At 37.3% G+C, this 21,259-nt stretch overlaps 2 protein-coding genes across 4 annotated transcripts in view; one reads left to right on the forward strand and one right to left on the reverse strand.

Moving 5' to 3' along the window:
- The window catches only part of CMSS1 (cms1 ribosomal small subunit homolog), a 227,782-nt gene that overhangs the window by 18,175 nt on the left and 188,348 nt on the right, over positions 1–21,259 (forward strand). The gene's annotated exons all lie outside the window — the stretch shown is intronic.
- FILIP1L (filamin A interacting protein 1 like) lies at positions 1,358–20,846 on the reverse strand. The gene is made up of 2 exons (XM_054002621.1): positions 20,721–20,846; positions 1,358–4,454 (listed from the first exon to the last, which is right to left on the reverse strand). The coding sequence occupies exon 2, from the start codon at positions 4,337–4,339 to the stop codon at positions 1,700–1,702; it is 2,640 nt and encodes an 879-aa protein (XP_053858596.1). The 5' UTR covers positions 4,340–4,454; positions 20,721–20,846; the 3' UTR covers positions 1,358–1,699.

Consider the following 21,259-nt stretch of genomic DNA (forward strand, 5'->3'; position numbering starts at 1 on the left):
GTCCACACACAATTTGACTTTTTGAAATTGCCATTGTTCAACTGTAATACATATGTTATTATCAATTTCTGTCACATATCTTATATAATTAAATATTTTTTCTTCCCACTGTTTACTGAAAAAAGTGTATATGGGCAGTGGACTTTGCTTATCAATTGAAACTGTTCTAAAAGCAGTTATTATCTACAGTAATAAACATTTAATTTCTGTCAATCAAAAGGACTTAAAATGATAGAAATCCCCTTGTTATGTGAGATCATGGGCCAAAGTTCTTTGCTGAATCCGTTGCTAAGTTATATTGCAGAAATATTTTTTCACTCTGGGGAATACAGGCAGAATAAAGATAAGGGTTTAGTGAATAGGGACTTTCTGCTTACTTGCAAACTTCCTTGTTGATAAGGAGGTTGCAGTTTTTAATTTTTAAAAAAATAATACATACTACCACCACCTTCCTGAAAGCATCAAATTTATGGGCATTTAACTTTTTAGAATAGGAACAGTTGTTACAATGTAGATTTGGAGTGAACAGCTTTTGTGAAAAAGAGGAGTTTGAAAGTGCATTCCAGATCTTCTGGACTGATTTATGTTGTATGTGAAGCTGCTCCACCACCAGCAATATTTCATGGGAAATTAAAATTGACTGTTTGGCATTTTACATTTCTGTGCTTTTCCTAGGCACAAATACTGTAATTGTCACTGAAATACCTTAACCTGCTTTGTCCATTCTGTATGGCACTCCTATTTATCCCAGACCCAGAGGCCTGCATGTTTGGAGACCTGATCTAGTATTGCTTCTTAATGCTTCTACCAAGCTTTCTCTGTCTGTGAAGTGAAAAACATGAAGGTATGCCATAGTTTGGTAATCTTGTTTCTTCTTCAGTATTTGTGTGATGTACACTGTTTGTCAGATTTGTGGCTAGGAGTTTAGATGAAATTTGAATATTGTATGTAAATTTATTCTCCTGAATTATTGTTTAGAAATATAAATGTTGCTGTTTCTTGTTTTACAGCATACCTAAATGATTGCAGTTTTTCTATTATATTGGAAAAACCCCTTGTTTGGAGAGAATTACTTTGTGATACAAGCTTCTGAACTCGGTTCACTTACAAGCAAAGTTTGCAGGAAGATTTAAAGAGTTTTAACCAAACATTGTTATAAAATACATAATATTCTGTGTGTGATGTAGTGATAATTACCTGAAATGAGAGGGCTAGAAGGAATTGGGAAATAGCAGGAAAGATAATGAAACAAGTCTTATCTGAAGTTAGCAGGCAGTATTATGACTTAATTCAAATTGTACCATACATGCAGAAAAAATACAAACCACACAAACAAAAAATATTCAGCAAGCAATGATGAAAATAATCAATTATTTACTGTTTTTTTGTAATGTTAAAATATTTTACCAAGGCAAGTTGCAGTCAAAAATAATGTGAGTTATTTTGAAAATGGCAATACATAAAGATGCATTTATACAAGTGCAATACTAAATATTTTACATAACTGTATTTCAATGAGAAGATATACAGTAAGTGCACACTTGATAACACTAAGCAGGCAAAACTTAACGTTAGTTCCATATACTGTTGTATAGTTCATGCACAGATCTTTCCCAAAGTAAAGAGGCTGTTCCAAATAATTCTTGCTGGGATGAAAAACAGGATGGGTTGCTGGTAAGGGTGTCAGCATGGATGGGGGTCAGTTATAGACATTACTTACTGTAATTTGTGATTGCCGTGGAAGAGGAGTGGCTGTTGGTGTGATAGTAATACTGCTGGTGATTTTATTGGTGGGCTTAGTGGGTAGGCCATTAGTTAGTGCTGGAGTTCTGTTGTCTTGCACTGCATTGCAAGGGTTGATGGGCTTGCAAGTGGTGAGAGCTTGGACATAAGGACTTCCTAAATGAATGTGGATTTTATTATCCTCAGTAGTTATTACACTTGATCCTGTACTGTTAGATCTCTGAAACTGCCATGATGACTGCCTCTCTGGGGATACTCTAAAAACAGCATGCTTGGCTCCCATTTCCAAAGACTCCGAGGAGAGCGTTTGTTCCTGAGAACTTGAGCCAGGTAAAGCCAAAGGGGACATTGTTCTTTCAGGAGTTAAAGAACCACAAGATTCAGGAGTTTGAGATCTTGCAAAAGTAGTAGTCATAGTAATAGGAGAAATTACATGCTCTGGGGTCACGTAACCTTCGCCTGCTTTTGATTTTACAGGTGTTAAGGAGGCATTTTGAATAATGGTTATTCTTTGCTTTGGAGTGCCACAGTTGGGTATAACTGCTGTGCTTGTATAGGAGTGAGGGCTTTCAGTGGTAGGACTGGTTATTTCAAGGGTTGCTGTGTTCTGTCCATGGTCTGGAGTTACTTTTATGTGAAGGGGTTGGCCAGGTGTATGGCTTAGCACTAGATCTCCAGTCTGTGCACAGTTTCCATTTTGCTTTGTGTGTATCTTTCCATTTTGAGGATGGCTCTCTTTGGACTTCATCCAAGGGATCCATAATTTTTTGTTTGTGGCATTTGTGGTGGATGAGTTGCTTTTGAAAGACACTGCTTGTTCCTCCTGATTATCACTGTCTTCATAGAGCTGCCCATTTATGACCGTTCGCTCTAAAGGCATGAGGGTTTTGTAATCAGGTGGTTCACTGTCTGCTGGATCTGTTTGGATTTCTTTAGAAAAAACTTGCACATCTGGAATTTTCTTTCCATTGAGACCAGTCCTGATGTTCTTGCTGAAGGATCTGTACCTCTCCAGTTCTTTTGTGAGGCTTTCAATTTCTCTTGCTAACTCCCTGTTTTTGTTTTCTTGCTGGAGGAGTTTCTTCTGTAAGACTGTGTGATCACCTCGCAGGTGACAGATTAGGTCTTCTGTTGCCACGTATTCATGAACTTTCTCTTTCAGTGCATCTACTTCTCTGGAAAGGTGACTTGATTTAGCTTCCTCTTCTTTGAGTTTCTTAAAAAGGCGCTCCTGATTGGACTCTGCCTTTTCAGTTAATTTATACCTCGCCAATTCCATTTTCACAGCCTCCAACTCTTCTGAGAGGAGTTTGGCTCTGTCCTGTTCATTGACATATTTTTGTTCTAGAGACTCAAATTCATCTTCAGTTTTCATAAGATCATCTTCTACTGACTTCATTTCATTGAGCTTCTGCTTAAGCCTCTCAACTTCTTGAGAAAGCTCTTTGATTATGTTGTTTTCCTGCTGCAAGGAGGTGCTAGATTTAGTAGTCTCCTTACATTTACTTTTAATAAACTCTTTTTCAACATCTTCCAGAGACTGAAGTCTTTTACTTAGAATATTCACTTTGGAAATAAGATCACTTCCTTTCTCCTCTTCTGCTTTGAGTTTGTTTTTCAGTTCATCTCTTTCTTTTGTAACACTGGACATTTTTTCCTCTGCATCAGATTTCGATTTCAGTGCCTTTTTACTTTCCTCCATCAGCTTTTCTGTAACCGACACCACTTTATTTTGTTCCACCTGAAGCTGAGAAGTTGCAGCTTGCAGCTTTTCTTCTGTTTGCTTTATTTTTTCACCCATAGTTTTTCTTTCATCCACGAGCATTACTGTTAAACTCTTCAGCTTTGTTAAATCTTCTTTAAGTGTAAACTCAGTTTTTTCTAACTTGCTTTCAATTGCTTCAAGCTCGCCAACTCTAGCTTTTAAACCATCAAGCTCCTGGGACAACTGCTTTGTTAAAATTTTTTCTCTTTCTAGGTTGCATTTCAGGGAGTAACATTCCTGTTTACTCTTATTGAAAGCATCTTCTAGTTTCTCCAGCTCCATAATTCTTTTATTAAGTTTATCCACTTCCCCTTTAAGGTTCTTGCTCTGTGATGCTTCTTTTTCTAACTTTCTATTAAGTTCTCTGCACTGGTCTTCCATTTTTGTGAGCTCTTCATCCTTTCCTTCCATCTCCAGCAGTCGTTTCCGTAGTTCTTCTACTTCAGTCATAAGTGCAGCGTTCCCACACTCTCCCTTATTTATCTTATCCCTTAGGTCTTGCAGTTCTTCTGCTTTTCGTAAAGATTTGTTGGTCTCTTCCAGCTCATCAATTTGCCGGCTCAGAGACGTTAATTTTAGCCGGAGCTGGCGATTCTGACTGTCTTCATTGGTTAATTTGGCCATCATTGCTTCTTGGTCTTGGGAAATCTTACTGCTCTGGGAGTGAATTTCAGCCTCCAGCCTGCTGGATTTCTGCTTCTCTTCTTGAATTTTTGCTTCAGCAAAAGTCAGCTTTTCGTGTGCTTGTTCTGCAGAAGTGGATAATGCTTGAATTTTTTTACTTTGTTGATTCAACTGCTCAGTGAGTCTTTGCTGTTCATCCACCACCATTAAAGCAAAGGATTTCAGCTTAGTCAATTCTTCTTTCAGGTTAGATATTTTCTTGTTGTTTTCCTTTTCTTTTTTTGTCTGATATACTGTCTCTTGTTCAAGAAGCTTTTTCAGTCTGTGGGAGGAAATAATATTGTATTTTGAAGCCATTTTAGTGGGCATTTAAAAACACACTTGAAATATTACGACATTTCTGCCAAATGTCCATGAACATCCACTTGTAACTATAAGCAGACCTCTCCTTGAAGCATTATTTGGAAGTGCCCACTGGCCTTACTTCCAATTCAGAAGTTCTTTTGTAATGAACCCTTTAGTATGATCATTCAGACTTAGCAACTTCAGTTATTGTACATCTTTAATTACATTTCAACTTTGACAGGGATCAGTGCAACAAAACTATTTTGTTATTCTGCACTGGAACTGCACTTCTCTCAGCTGTTTGCTGAGGCTAGGTATGTGCGTGCAAGCTTTGTTTGGTTTTTTGTGTGTGTTGTGCCTTTTTTTAAAAGAAATGTGATTATTATAATGCTTGAGAAATTAGGTCAGTGCAGCCCTCAAGGGCAGATATAATTTACAGCATCATAAAACTCCTAGCTTTGTTACTTATAAACCATCCTGATATTTAACAATCAAACCTTAAGGTCATTTGAGTATGTGAAGGAAATGTAGCCACAGTGGGCAGTTAGTGAGGCTACTCAATGTGAATTCCTAAGCAACTCACCAGAGGAAAATGAGGTAAGTCTGTCCTTAGCGAAAGTGCAGGCCTTGTGACTTCATATCAAACACACACACACAAATGCAGTCAGCAGATAAACAGGTATTCAGTTGTGCCTTTTGAACTTAACAAAGTCCAAATGTCTTAATGTGTGTTAGACCTGGATTTGCAGATATGCCTCAGTGCATCCCTGCTTTTACATGATTCCTGAAGGTTTTCATGATGATTTTCCAAAACTAGTTTTACAAGTTTATGTTAATACTCAGTCTTTTTTGGGATGCAACATACTTAATTAGCAAGAGACCTGGGATAACATTGTGTATTTGTTTATGTAAGATCCTAAGAAACCTCCAAATACCTCAACTTCTTAGGTTCTTTTGTGGACTTTTCTTTGTCAAGGAGATGCTTGTGGAGTTCGTCTAAAGTATGATAAGGTTTGGCCTCCTTCCAATTACATTTTTCCTACAGTCAAGATAAATATATTCTGGTATTAAACAAGAATCTGAAAAGCCTAGGTTGAAGTAATAAAGAATTAGAATTTGTATGTCATTCATAAGAATGGTACAGACTCAAGTCTGTTTTCAAAACTGTACTTGCACAAAATGACTTTTTAAGCACCCATTTAACCTTATTTTTCCCCCTCTGAAATATGATGACAGCTGTCTAGAAGTTGCTGCTGAGACATAGAATTCCTGTTCCACATTTGTCTGGGGTCACTCTTGTGATGTCCACGTCCAAGTGATGAGTCTTTACAGCTTCCCACTGAAGTTCCTGTTGCAGCCTCCTGTTTAGTTCAGGAAGAGCTTAGATAAGGGCCTCCTTTGCACAGTTTTTAATTAGCTGTTGACTGACTGAAGGCATCTATTCTTGGGCAGCAGGCTGCCTCAGCAGCATCCCCTTTGGAAGCAGTGTAATTTTCCTGCACAGAGAAGAAGCCCTCACCATTGTACTACTGTCCACTGGACTTGTCTGATGGTGGTGATGTTGCATAGAAATCCATGGTGGTGTTGTATGGAAATCCATGACAATAAAATTTCTTATAACATCTTCATAGTCCCTACTGTTTCTATTTTAGTGCCTAAGTTCCACTGTGTTGAATGTAATAAAATGCTTTGTATGAAAAATTAACAGAATGCCAAGTAGCCATAAACATCAAAGACTTGAAGCAGTCACAAATTCTGTACAACAGTCAATTAACATAATGGGCGAAACAGATATGAAAATGTATAAATGGAGAGGGAGAGGTTTGTGAAATGAGTTTGAAGGAATGCTGCTGGTTGACAGAACAAATAAATGGGGGGAGGACTGCACCATCTCAAAGGCAGCTTTTCACCATGTTCATGGTATATAAACTTATGTCCCCTTTTCAGTGCTACTTTCAGTTCTAATTCTTTTTAGTGTAAAAATCTTTTTTCCCTCCCCACCCTTCTCTCTGAATGCTTTAGTAGTGAGGTTCAATTAATGATTTACTGTTGCCATAGCTATAAAACCATAACAGAAGCGCAACTAACAATTTCATTTGGCATGAACTCAGATTTTGTGTGTGCATGAAGTTAAGACATACTAATATGGTTACTTGGGCTTTCTAGCACTTGATTTATTTTAGCTTGCTTCACTGTAATTTATTTTTTTAAGGCAGATTTAGCTGTGGTCATTAATATCTCGGTAAATCAGGGTTTTACCCAACACTTCCATATTAACTAGTTGATATCTCTCTGGCCAAATGAAAGTCTTAATGATCCAGGAAGTCATGCCTCTTACATTGTTTTGGAAAGAAGCTCTTATGCCAAATAGTAACAAACAATTGTAATTTTCATAGAGATGCTGCCTAAATTTTTTATGATTCAAGTAGATGATTGTGCATAAATAATGAATAAAATAAGCTGACTATCAAGTCAAGTATGATGAAGTCTGTGTTGCATGGGCTTTTTGAACAAAAGTCCCTTTATTACTGGTACCTGGATTGTTGTGCAAAGATTTTCAAGAGAGTCTGTTTCTTTGGTCATGCCATAAATACTTTGGGTATTTAAAAATGATTCCTTTATTCAAAAGACAAAGTGCAGTTTTAACATTCAAACAGACTCACAAGCAAATATTTATGATAACTGAGATCTATTTAATTTTTAAAAAAATACTTCTATAAAATCACTTGACTGAAGTTAAGAGTATAGCTCAGCAACTAGGAGTTAAAGGATTTTAATGTGTTTCTAGAAAGAAAAAAGGAATGTATTAAGCATGGTATATTTTTTGATACTGTGTCATTAAGTTTTTTCACTTTCACTTGCTTTTGATAACTGTATGCTTAGTTATATATTCCTATACAAAAAATCTCTCAACACTGCTGAATAGATAGTGATTTCTTGGACAGAGATTGATATTTTAAGAAGTCAGCTGGGAGTCTGTTAATATTTGCAGAGAATTTTCCTTGGCTGCTGGGTTCCTGTGTCATGGTTCAGTAGATCACAGTGACTGTGTCTGCACATATGCACTTAGGAATGGAAGAGGACCCTAAAATGTTTGGGGGGTTTGCTGTTATTTATTTGTTTGCTTTTGTTCTTAAATTAACTGCTTAATTTTGGTCAGGGCTTTTTTTTTGGAACCTGAGTTCTGTGGATCAGTGCTTGGTTATGTACAGTATCTGAATTAAGAAGTCACGTGCTTGAAGAAGTGCTTTAACTGATAATAGCACTTAGTGACTTTGATGATAGGGTAAAGATACATTGTGTTAACTTCATCCAAAATACTGTCTTCCTGAAGAATGGTATCCAGAGTATCTGAGAGAGCAATTTTACTGAAAATATGCAAAGGTCAAAAAAGTTCGCTTAAATAAATAATAATTTTTTAAAAAAGAACAGACACTCCCCTGTCCAATAATTTTTTTATCATTTTCTTTGCCAGCTACATTTCATGATCATGTAATTTTGTATTAGGCAAAGGTAGGTATATAATTTAGACAAAGCTTTTACACAGCTCTAAGCAGCTGACTGCACAGGATTGCAACAACCCTTTCTGAATTGAGGCCAGCAAAAGCAGACATTGAAAATTGTTTTTATGAACATGATTGATAGGTAGTTAAAGAGAGTCAGGTCAGTGTCTTATTATTTCAGAGCTTTTGTTATAAATTATTGCTTTATTGTGGCTTAATATTGTACTTACTTGCAATACCAGTTAACTGCTCCTTTATTTCCTGGAAGAAATTGTATTTCTCAGCTCTCATCTGTTCATTGTAGTTGTTTCCCTCAGTACGAAGACTACAGCTTCTTGGTGTTAACACCATGCTGTTAACAAGACAATTGTGTTGTCTTGTTTTCCTTCATTTTTTCCATGTGCATATAGCTTCAGCTACACTACATTATATTTGGCAACATAATGACTGTATTCTCTACAAGATGTGGAGACGCCCATAACAGTTCACTGTCCTGGTGTCATGTCATAACATTTTGTCTTGAAGAGGGACTTTCCATTTTCCTGGGGTGACCTGTATTACATGCAGATTGTTTAATTTATGTTTTTACAGTATTCTAAGGGGATGACTTTTCCTTTGAGTTTCACAGAAACAAAGAAAGTACGGGAGACTGAGACTGCAACACTTCTGTTTTTGAATTTTTTTTAGTTTATGCTGGAATGAGTTATTATTCTTTGAATAATAAGAATAAAAATTATGGTTTTTAAAAATTTGTTTAAGCAATGTTGTAGTGGTAACTTTAGAAAAGGCTGTCTTCTAAGGATGCAAGTGAAATAGATACTGGTTTGTAAACCTCAGCTTTTGACTTTCCTCTCCAGTGTTGTGGAGTTTTTAATGTACATATTGTCTATATCTGTATCAGACCATTCTTCAGAAATGATAGTGATTTTTAATTTCTGTGATTCTTTTTTTTTTTAATCATAAAGATACGTATTTTTTATTAGGTCATGCTCTTTACTCTTCCACAGATCAAAGGTGTGGTTTATGAGAGGTTCTACAGGTTATTGCAAAAGGGAGACTTAACTTCTCAAGTTTTTGGACATATGCTTGAATTTCCCCTGGTACAAAGCAAGTAAAAGCTTAAAGCTGAAAGCTTTTAAATGTGGATGAAGTCATGCCTCTTCCTTTGGGGCACTCTTCCCAGTTAGCAATAAGACATGGTCTGGCCTTTAATAAGAGAAGAAATATGCTTCATCATTTCTGGTAAATCTTACAAGTTGTTGTAATTTTTTGACACCAATGCAGTTACATACTTATTTTTGTGAGAAAGCCAGTCTGTGCCTTCCACAGTCCATTGAAACAAAATTTGTGTTTGTTAACATATTTCTGGTCTTGGGATGGCTATGCATTTTTTTTTTCTTTTCCTTTGCCTACAGTTCTATTTATCGATGTGTAGTTTTTATGAAGACATGTTACAGCTTTTTTTATGGCTCTCTATTATCTTTGTTAATGCTTCTTTTTCTCCTGTCATAAAGAAAGTCAAAAGCCTTTGAAATTACAGCAGCAACAACATACCATAGCTGTTGTGTAATCTGCTGGCTTCATCTGAATCAGTCAGCACTTCCCAGCAGAATGTGAATACTTATTTTAAAATTTGTTTTCCATTACATTACTTTTCATCTGTAAATTTCAAAGAATTTGTTTATGCTAGGATACAAACCTCCAAAAAGGGTGTCTCAGCTGCAAGAGACTGTGTAAGGCAAAATTCCCAATAAGGAAATTTATTTTATGAAATGAGAACTTTCAGTGAGGGGGGTGTGAGTTCTTATTACTCTATAGACTATCACAAAGTAATTATCATTTTATCTGATGCTTAAAATGCTGACTTGCTTTACAAGTCTTAATAAAAGTCACAGAAGATGAATGGTATTGTCAGTTCTGGGTTAATGGGCAAAATTTTGCATGGATAACCAGATGTATCTAGCTGTGATGCTGAGTAAACATATGTAGATAATTCTTAAAAAATTAATTATTCTGGAACACTGATGTTGTTTGTGACCATGATTTCACAGCTACTGAGCTGCTGAATATTCTTACTGGTGATACAGGAATATTTGCACTCATAAATGTTACAAAATCTGGGGTAAAATAGGTGACAGTACATGGTGTGAGAAACTTTTAACAAATTTATATTGGTTATTTTAAGATTTAAGACCAGATTAACTTCCAGTTCAAGTAATTTTACTTCAGCACTAAAATTCATTTTTGTTTTATTATGAAACCTCAGTTTAAGAAAAAAAAATATATATCTTGAATTACATTCTTTTCTTATCTAGATGTTCTTGGAAGTCACTTATCAAAACATCAGTCTTGTGTAGAAAGCATTAATGCTTTCTGTCGCAGTAAAGATTTGAATGTCAGTGTGAAAATTATGAATTCTGATATTCATTTTTAATCTTTTAATGGCAACCATCTACAGTGTTTGAGATTATGACAGGGAGGTGAGAGTGAAGAAGATGCTGTCCTATTAAATTGTTGGCAGGTTTTTTGGTTTGGTTTGTTTTTTGACTTGACTGCTTATCCTGAAAACATTTTAAATGAACACTAACCTGAGAAGACCATAATATTAATGGGCTTTACTTGAAGTTAGCCTTTAAAAACTCTGGGTCCCAGCATTCAGCTTATTAGAAAACATGGCACAATTAATTGTGAGCTGGACTCTGATGTGTCACTGCTTTTGAGATGCACTCTGCTTTCTTCTTTCCTCTTTCTAGATTTAACAGCTATTTCAGGTATTCTTTGAAGTCATTATCTATTACTTTTGGCATTTCAATGCCATATGATTCTGCAGCAGCATGACTTAATTTTCTTCTGTTCTGAATCTAAGTAGCTCAATAAGGTAACCAGCTCACAGGAACAGCACTTAGGTTTTGTTAGTTAGTAATTCAGGATTTTTTCCTTTATATTACCATAGTGCATATTCACCACCTTCCCCTTCCTCCCCCATCTCTCTCAATGTCTCCCACCATACTGCCTGTAAAGTCAGAAATAAAGCCAGCAATTTCAGATGCAACACCAGAATTTGTAGCTCTTCAAATTTACGTCAGCCAGCAAATTATAGTTTTGCAGATGGAAAGCTTTCTGAAGGAAATGGAAAGATGAACCACAAGAGATTTGGTATAGGGGGTCAAAGCAACAAGACTGAGGCAGAACTTTTCAGTTACTTATCCAGGTCCTGCTTCTGTCTTGTCTTCATCTTTAACAAGTGAAATGTTGTGCCTGATCCTCAGGTTTATTAAAATGGATAATCGGTGTTAACTTACTATAACAGATTTTGATAATTAATATTAATTTGAATAGGTTTTAGGTGTAGTAATTGCACAAAATAAACCAAGACAACTACTGCTTTTTATAATTTGTGATTTTTAAACAACAGTGTCATTGAAATGATTGCATTTGATATTTGATGTTATATGCTAGCAAGTTAAATTGATGGGAGAAACTGTGTGTCTTTATGAACCTGAGATTTGTTTTAAGTGCATACTTTATGCATTATTCCTGCTAGAATGTTATTGCTTGACCACAGTTACTAAGCTGTTTTTAAAATCACCAGTGTGATAAAACACTGAATACTGCAGAGATAAACAGGTCAGGCTAATCCACCCCTTACCCTGTGGGCAGGTGAATGGGTTTGCATTTTCTACTCAGAGTGTCAGTACTAGGAATCATAATGTTGCAGCCTCCTGCTAGGATTTACCAAGTGAAAAACTGTTACAGGAGTTAACTCAGTGCCTGAAAACTGTCCTTCGGAGCCCTGCCTGTCTTCACTCCCACTCCCCATGGAAAGATTAGGCGGCAAGAGAGTGCAGCTTGCCCAAGTTGTGGATACTTCTGGTGAGGCTGCTACTAGACTGATGATCCCAGCCATGTGTGTTTGTGTAAGGCAAATACTACTTTGCTATTACTGCCATGCTGTGTTTACTGTTGCTGGAAGAGTAATATTTGTAGGTGTGAGTTTTTGTCTTGGTTATTTACTCTACATCCTTCAGCTGATTGAGGAGTTTGCAGAAGTTCTGATTCTCTGAATCAGTCAGTTACTTGAGCTCGCTGTAAGTTTGTAACCCTTAAGTCATATTTTTACACTTCAATTTAATGATACTGTTTTATATTAAGAGAACAGTTTGAGTTTTCTTTAAGCAATTTCTATAGATAAATCCTGTGAATTTTTTTTAATTCTGTATGTAACATATCATAGTGTGTAGATTCAAGGTGGACCATTTTTAAGGGGGGCACAGGTGGGGAAATAGGTGCTGTTCTGGTTTTTCATGCACCTGAGGCAGTGCTGGTGCTGCTGTCTTGACCAGAATTGGGCATAATTGTGCAAGGATCTAATTTATACAAACTTTTAAAAACTTCAATTAGTTAATATTTTGGTATGACAGAAAATGGCACTCAGCCACATCATGTTACTCAGAGGAGACCAGTTAGTTGTAAATGTCATATTCCCATAACATTTACAGGAACTGGATGTCCTCTAAAACAATTTTAACACACATTTTATATAAAAATAAATGTCTGGGGCTGCATTTTCATCAATGAAAATGGATGGGCAGAGTAGGCACTGTGCCTATCTCTTATGCTAACCATGGCCTTACATTATCAGTCTTCAGAAGTAGTAAAATTTAGAAGTTTACATAGCAGTTACATACTGCTATGCTCACTTATTCTTTTGAGCTGAAGGCATCCTACTCATGCTGCCAGCTCTGGATAAGCTGCTCAGTGAAGTACTTGCTTCTAGACAGGTGGAACTTGCCTAGGAAACTTTAATATGCACTCTTCATGCTCAGTGTACAAGAATTTATGTGCTGAAATTGTGATTTAAATGACATAGATTAAACATGGTAAGTTAAATAAAGATACCTTAGTACTGAATGGCACTGTTAGGGAAGACTGAGAGTTTGCCAGTAATTGGAGGAATAAGGCTGGTTGTAAACAATTGGACAAACATTCCTCCAAAATTATATAGGTGGTGTCACTGCTTTGCAGGAGGATTCAAATTCCATTATTTCTTGAGGGTTCTGTTCTGTTCATACCCATAAATCTTGATTACATACATACATCCTCAGACAAAAGTAAGCCCTTTTTCTGGTGTGCTTATTTCCTGACAAAGCTCTGTGTATGTGTTTAATAAACTCAGAGTGTTTTAAACTGGATTTGAGTGGCACCCTATTTCTTCCTTTTTGTCAGAAAACTTAAATCTTAATTGTTACGGCAAATTTAGCCTGAGGTATTTAAATTTTCCTTCATTCTAAGTTGCATGAAGCAGTGCAGTTAAGGCTTTTATCAGGTTTGCTAATACAGTTGCAACTTTTCCGGTAGCCAAGACTGTAAGTAATAATATTAGCAGCAATAGTGTTAATATCAAACAGGAGTTCATTTTGAAGCTAAATATGCATCTTCTCCCATAGACCTGCTAATGTGAGGGTGTCCATTTTCTCTATGATGGGCTTTGCCAGCACTTCATGTTGGAGGCACAGGTGAGAGAGATGGTAGCAATGCATTGTGGCAGAGTTTACTACCTGAACTTCAAAGCTACAAGTGATGAAGAATCCTGCTAGTTTCCTGGTTTTCACTCTGTGACCTTTGGAAATGGTATTGGAACTTTTCCTTATGCACTACAAATTGCTTCTGCATACATTTCTAGGTACTGAGCCTCTACAGCTCTGGTGACCTAGTGACCTGGCAGATAATTCATCTTCTTCCTATCTGTTGTAAACCTGCTAAGTGTTTGGAAGTTGTATTTTCTCTTCTCCCAGTAGGCCTCTGGCCACATAGACCTGGGTGCACTTGGTGAATTATCTAAAGGTGCAGCATGAATGAATGTTTTGTCTAAAACATGTTAATCCTGAGCAAAAATGCTGTGGTTCAGCATTTAAGTTTACATGGTTTCTCCAAACTGATCCTCTTGAAAGAGGACTAACACATGGTTTTAGATGACAGGACAGGAAGCTACATTGGAGACCTAAAGATGATAGTTTGAGAATTTTTTTAAAGAGTTATAGTTCTAACCAAGGTTAACTTCACAGATTTAATTCACAGTTCAATAGCAAATGATAGTTTAAGTAGCTTCTTCACCTGTAATGAACTGTTGAACTGAAGAATGTCTTTTACTCTCAAGTCTGTTGATTATGATGTGTTGAAGTAAGATTTTTCCATTTTTGTGCAGCCTTGATTGTTCACTGTGTTAAAGATCAAATACCTGCTTAAAAGTTAAAAGAAATTGGATCCTTTAGTCATATGTCTACTCAGAGTGCCAATAGCAATGTTCAGGGTGATTGTGGTGTTTTGGGTTTTTGAGCTAACTTGCATGTGTGTTCAGCAGCTGGAGTAACTTCCTTGCTTTGTAAAATAAATGTTTTTCTATTTCCTAGGGAAAAAAACCCTAAATTGTTGGGATGAAAAAAGTGGATTTAACTAGTTCTAGCATTTCTGTGATCAATGATTTCTCAAACTCTTTTAAAATTGGTCTGAGCAGTCTTCCTAAAGCCAAAAGAGATAATTACTTTTTCCATCTTTAGTTGCTTTCTAGTGTTCTTTGCCTTTCAAAAACTCAGAGGAAAAGGCTTTTTTAGGAAAGAGCAGGGTCACATGCATGTATGCTTCCCTTGTGCCTTCATATGAAGACTTTGAGTTCCTTGTTCTTTAAGGAACTGTGAATTCAGTTGAACATTCTGTGCCTTGTTAGTGTACCCCAAACTGATTTATAACTCAGTATCGTTATGTGACTACATTTGGCTACATGCCCTACTTGATCTCTTTCCTTGCCTCTTGGCTGATGGTCTGTGGTATTCAGGTTATAGTTTCTTGTTTCAGATGTCACTGAAGGAGCTGTAGCATGCTTTCATGTACAGTATGTTTCTGATGTACTGCATTTTAGCTTTTATCATTAATATGTAATGTGGTTTCAAATGCTGAAAATGAAGGAGTTCTCTCTAGCAGAACTTGCAAATTGTTTAGTTAACTGCTTTAATCTAGATATATGAGAGGGTAATTTTCAAGTTATAAAATGTTACCAATGTCAATTTCTGACTCCTCCTACCCAGTTAATCCTGACTGAAATAGGGAAATTTTGCTGTTTACAGAGATGACAGTAATTCTAGAGGGCTCTAGGTGGCAGGTGGGACCTAAGCAGGGGCAAGAAGATCCTTTCCAAAGTGGCTACTCCTTTGTATACCACAGTACATTTTCCTCCCTCCTCCTTTGTATGGGTTAGCAACATATGTAAGCTTGACTATTCCTGTCAGCTGTTTGCTGCTTTGCAAAAGGGAACCAACGTGTGAATCTCCCGGCAGAAGCCTAATAAGCATTCTCCACCGGTTGGTGTCGTCCCCGCACCACCCTCCTAGGCAGCTATTTGTCATCTGGAATTGGCCTCTAGTGAAGCTGTACTTGCTGACTTCGCTGCAGAGGCTTTCATCCCCCTGCTTTGCTTATTCATATGCATACAAATGAACGTGCTCATTTATGTATCAGATCTGTCTTTAGAAACGCAGATTTTAGAGGTTTTAAGGCTGCCAAGGTTCCTGGTGGCCTTTTCATTGAAGACAATTCAGTGTTTAGTTTGGGAGTTTAGTTTTTGGCTGCTAATTAAAAAACTTTTCCCTTTACATGAAAGAGTATATAATACTATTTTACAAGTTAAGAAAAATGTTTCAGATTTAAGCATTAACACTTAAGCATTGCGGTTTTTTCCCACACCTTCCTACATCCAGGTTCATGTGTTCCATTCTGGGTTTCAGATATTTAGATTAGGGATTGACTGCCCCCAGTGTGGCATTGTTACACCCTCAGGTTCAAGTGACCAATATAAATCACTTTCCTTTTTTTTTTTTGGTATGTTTTTGGTAACAGAATGGCTTTTCTGAGGTGTAGAATGTGCTTGACTAGGGGGTAGCATTTTGAAGTTGAAAACAAAAACAGTTGTGGCATTTATTAGGTTTCTTCTGAGAAACCTCTTTGTGGCTAAGCAGAATAGAATCATGTTTGGAATGTGATGTGTGATGTTAGTTTCAGGTAGGCCAAACTTACATGTGATAAAATTTCAAAACTGATTTTCTTCATAATTACACTTAATGACTGAAAGCTGTATAAATTGTACCAAAAAAAGATTAAATCCATTGAAAGCTGTCAGAATTCAGTCAGCTTAAACTTAACTCTTAGATAGTTTTGTTCATGTGCTAAAATTCAATGTATAATTAAAATGTGAGTTTTATGAATGCATTACTTCCTATTTTTAAGCAGCCAGTTTTATGTGGGTTTTTTATGGCAGTAGCATCATGCTGCTTCATTTCAGTTCTTAAAACTTTTCTTCATTCCCTCACTCTGTCATTGTGATAGTTGCTATGCAAACACTAGATAAGCTTTGTGTCTCTCATGAAAAAGACAAAGTTTTAAGTCTGTTTTAAGTCAGTTTTAAGCTGACTGCAATGAATTGGAAAGAAAATGCTTTTAATATTAGGTCTAAGGCAGATTATAAGAACTCTATCCATCATTTAAGTGCAATTGTTGTGTTGCTTCCCAGGCCTTTGGAAATCTCTAAAGGACAATGAAGTCTGTATTGTTTCACATCCCTGACGTGTATGCAAGATAAGTGTTTTTCTTGTCAAGTAGATTTTTTCCCATCCACAATTACAGTCATGTTCACTAGAGCTTTGTGTACCCTACGTACATCGATAAAGCTGACGTACATCCATAAAGCTTTGGGAAGTTTGGGCATGAGCAGTGGTAGCTGTGGGCTCTGGTTTCTCAGCTTCTTTGAGCATGCAGCATGAAGCAGGATGGCTCAAGTTCTCCTGCTTTACCTCAGCAGCCATTCTGGTGGTCATCTGCCCAGCCTGAGGCTAAAGTCAAGCAGCTGTGTTATGTCATCATCATGTGCAAGATGAGCTGCAGCAACAGGCAAAAAGTCTATGCATTTAGCAGCTTGAATGACCAAGGTTAAGGTGCTGAGTTGTGTGGAAATGTTGTGTAGCAAGTTCGGGTTGAACTTTCACCCCCAATATTTCCATATTGCTATTAAAGGAGGGTTCTATGATTATGTTGCTGGGTGTTCAGCCAGCATTTATTGTTTGCATGAATATTCACCTCTTCACAGTCACATCAGCCCTGGTGAGGAACTCCTTTTTTGTACTGTTTTTAACTGGTGGCTACAGACTGCCTCAGAAAAATCTTCAAATACATTCTGCTAGAAATTGTGAACACTCTGGAGAAGTGAGCTGTAACTGCCTGAGAGTGCTCCATTGGTGCTTTGAGTGAGTGCAGCTACTGAACTTCAAGAACTTCATGGTGCACTGGACATGCAGTTGAAGTGATTTTTGTCTTGCTGACAGAAAACACAGCAAACCACATAAACAGCATAATGTACTGAGAGGTGTTAAGAGTCAAAGTGTCCATTACTTCACTTAAATCACAAGACTGGGAACTATATTTAGAATTTTTCAGCAGTGATTTTTACCTTCTTGGAGCTGAGTAATACAGTTTAGTGAATGGTTGAACTAAACAAGCTTTAAACTACATCAAGAAGCTCAACCTAAATCTAAGGGTGCCACGGCAGAACTGTTCAGTATAGATTGAAAACCATAAGCAATTAAAAATTATTGCTAAGACACAGTTTCTAAGTTCAAATCTTGGTGACAAGATAAAGTGTTGAGGAAAACTATTAATGAAAAAAAACTACAGTTTTATACAATGGTTTTTAAAGATACGCCTTCCTACATTATAAACTCCTTAGGATACTCTGACTTGGATATTTTAATTGCTTTTTAATGAACTTTATTCAGGTAGTACCACACCCAGGATTTGAGAACAGCCTGCTCATAGGAATGGTCCAGAGGAGCTGTAGTTGCTCAGTTGCCCATGCCAGAGTACATGTGCTAAAGAATTTCTCCTGAAGAAAAGTAGCAGTTTTTTAAGTTCTGCCACAGAGGGGAAGCTAACCGGGAGTAAAACCAGACTTTTTTTTTTAAATCCCATGACAAGTACAAAATTGGTAGTTCATCACAGTGTTAGGTAAATAGTATGAAATTATGTTGCTCAGCACAAATCAAGAAATAATTTGATCTTACTACTACTGATGGGGAATAGAAACTATCCCTTGTCTTCTGGATCAAATCTCTAAAAATTCTGTTGTCAGCAGATGTTTGTCAGTGGAGGAAGGGGAAGTGATGGGAAAGGAGCAAAGGGTCAATGCAGTTTGATAGGAAGCTGACTTCCATTTCTGGAGGATATATTTGTTGTTAAAATGTTTTCACATTGGATGTTGTGAAAAATTAGTATAAAAAAATTAGATGAAGAAATACAATTGTTTAAGGCTGAGTTATGTGATGATTCTTTTCTTTCACTGCCTCTTTTTACTTTTAATTAAACTAGCATTTTAATCACTTAAAATTGGACATACCAATCAATTAATACCCAAAACATGTTAAGAAATCTGATCTAATAAAGGAGTGTATTAGAGAGGTGGGGGTGGGAGGTGGAAACAGCAGTGAGACAGTTTAATCATTATACCTCCATCTAATTATTTTGGAGTTTTACCAGAAGTAAATAATGTTTTCTTTTTAATCTGAGGAAGACAGACTATGAGAAGTAGAGTTCTGGCTTTTGATGTTATGATTTGTTTTAGGCTAGCAGTATTCATAGTACAGATGCTACTTTAGATACTGCTAAAGCAGTAATCATTGATAGAAGTTACCCTTTGCTGGATTTGGATTTAAATTGTCTCTTACCTATGGGGAGACTTTTTTCTTTTTTCTACTTAGTGCTTTTATCAAATTTATTGCATGCATAGCATTCCTGTTAATATTTTTTCTTTGCCATATTGTAGTCTTTCAACTTCTTCAGCTCATCCTTTCTACTCTGATACACTTTTTCAAGACTGTCACTTAACTTTGGTTCCTAACACCTCTGTTCACAACATAGAAAAGTTTTCTGCTTTATAACTTGACACTGGATATTTAGAAAACTAAGTAATAATTTTTAAACTGGGGGGACTCTGCAGATATGACAGAATAGTGAGCAGAAGACTTTTTAAGGGGCTCAGGATACTGATATGGGATATTGTTTTTGTACTGTGAAATTACATTTGTTCTGGTTGCTAGGATTCTTTTCATTCTATATATACACTATACAGTACCCTCTTCCCTGATTCTCTCAACAGAGGTATAAACTTTGCTTGTTACAAAAAAATATGTTGGAAACATGGATATAATTTTAACTAGTTGCCAGGTTAATAATACGCAAATACCTGAATTATATTTGAAATTAAATGTCTCTTTATATTTACATTTTTAGAAGCATATTGAAAATAACTGCTTCATATTTTCTCCATGTTTAAAGCAAAAAAAAAAGTTATGGAAAAGTTCACACAAGATATTTTAGCTCAGCCTCTAAATCTGTGTATGCATGATACTACAACAATGCATCTGTTAGTACAAGCTTTGATTTTTCCTAAATATATAACTGAACAAGGTTTTTGCAGGATTTGTAACATCAAATAAAGGGAAGAAGAACCTTTACTTCTGTCCTAAAATTGCATTTATTTTTGTACTAAGGAAAAGGAGAACATACCCCAAAAACATGTTTTACCTGTAAGAAGAGTTCAAAATTAAAAGTCTTAAGGTCTAACTTTTCTAACATTTTAAATTACACACAGGACTCTGAAGAGCCGTGCTCAGTAGTTGCAATTTGCAAGTAGGACAGTACAACTGACTTAATTGCAGCTGTTCCTATGAACAAAGATTTGACAGGGTTTGGCCCTTAATTAATGGAGAGGACAGTGTAATTTTGCAATCTGCGCAGGTGTGAATTATAAATACACTGAAGTCTAATCTTTCAAGGTGCTTTGTGCCTCGTCAGAGCTGTTTTTCATTCCCTGTTTTCTGGACTTAATAGCTGCAATATTGTTGAGCATCTTGCAGAATAAGCCTTGAAAAGAGCAGTGTGCTTTCTGATCCTCACACTCATCATGTGTTTGACCAGGATTGAAATTTTTTTTCATAAAAATCTGACAGTTCTGCCCTCGTGTGATTTGACACTTGCACGTAAGACACAGAAGTGGAAGCAGTGTGTATAAGTTGAAAAGTTTGAAAGTTTGTTAGTAATTAAACTAGTTGCAATTCTTTCTTTTAGACATAGCATAGTCTTATAGCAAAGTAATGTATGTGGCAATTTGTACATTGCTCTGAAAACTACAGTAGAAGTTGTTCAAAAGTATAGTAAACGCTTAGAGACATATGTGTGTACATGTCTACTAATATATAGCATATGCATGTAAATGCAGCAGAAAGAGAGGCAGTAGCTCTACCTAATATATTACAATACTGTTGGACTCCTTCCATAGCTTTAAATGCAGTCATGATTTTATCCGACCATTTGGAAAGTGTGTGTAATTCGTAACTCTCTCCTTCTTTAATGTTACGTTAATTCCTCGTCTCTTGCCTCTGCAGGAATTATTTTAAAGGCAGTTTTTAACGCTTGAAATTGTCACCCTATATATGATTCATCAGACATCTTCTAGATCTCCTGGGGCTGTTTTGGGGTATTTCATTGTTCCTCAGCCCTGTTTTTGGTTTTGGTTTTTTTTTTTTTTTTTTTTGTGGTTTTTTTTTGAAAGTGACTTTTTTAAAAAAAAGGCATCTCAACAGGAAAAAGCCAGAAGCGCCAGGGCTTGCCAGAAGAAGCTCGCTTCCCACCCTCTGCCTTACCTTGCGCTGGCGGGCTATAGCAATCCCGGGTGAGCCGGTGCTGCGGGGCGCGGGCGCTGCGCGGTGGCATCGGGGCTGCTGCGAGCATTCCAGCGCTCCCGCGGAACAATGAGGGATGGGCGCGCGGGCGGCCCGAGCCTATGCACCATTACGTCAGCGCCTTGCCTTATAAGGCACGGTGCAGCCCCGGTGCGCTCCGGTGCGGCCGCTGCCCGGGCAGCCCGGCCCGGCCACCTCTGGGCAAACTCGACCACCCACCCGGGCAGCTGGGCTCGGCCATGGCTGCCTCTGGGCAACTCGGCCCGGCCGCCTCTGGGCAGCCGGGCTCGGCCCTGGGCAGCTCAGCTGCCTTTGGGCAGCTCGGCTCCCTCTGGACACCTCGGCCCTGGGCAGCTGGGCTCGCCCTTGGCAGCTCGGCAGCGGGTGCTGGCTCCGGCCAAGCCCAGCACTGTGTGAAACGCTGCGTTTGTCCTCCAGCTCAGGGCCAAGAAGAATGTGCGGAAGGTTTGGGTTAGGGCAGTTCCTCTCTAGCACTGATA

Source organism: Vidua macroura, chromosome 2, assembly GCF_024509145.1.
Source record: "Vidua macroura isolate BioBank_ID:100142 chromosome 2, ASM2450914v1, whole genome shotgun sequence".
In the NCBI taxonomy this organism is placed as follows: domain Eukaryota; kingdom Metazoa; phylum Chordata; class Aves; order Passeriformes; family Viduidae; genus Vidua; species Vidua macroura.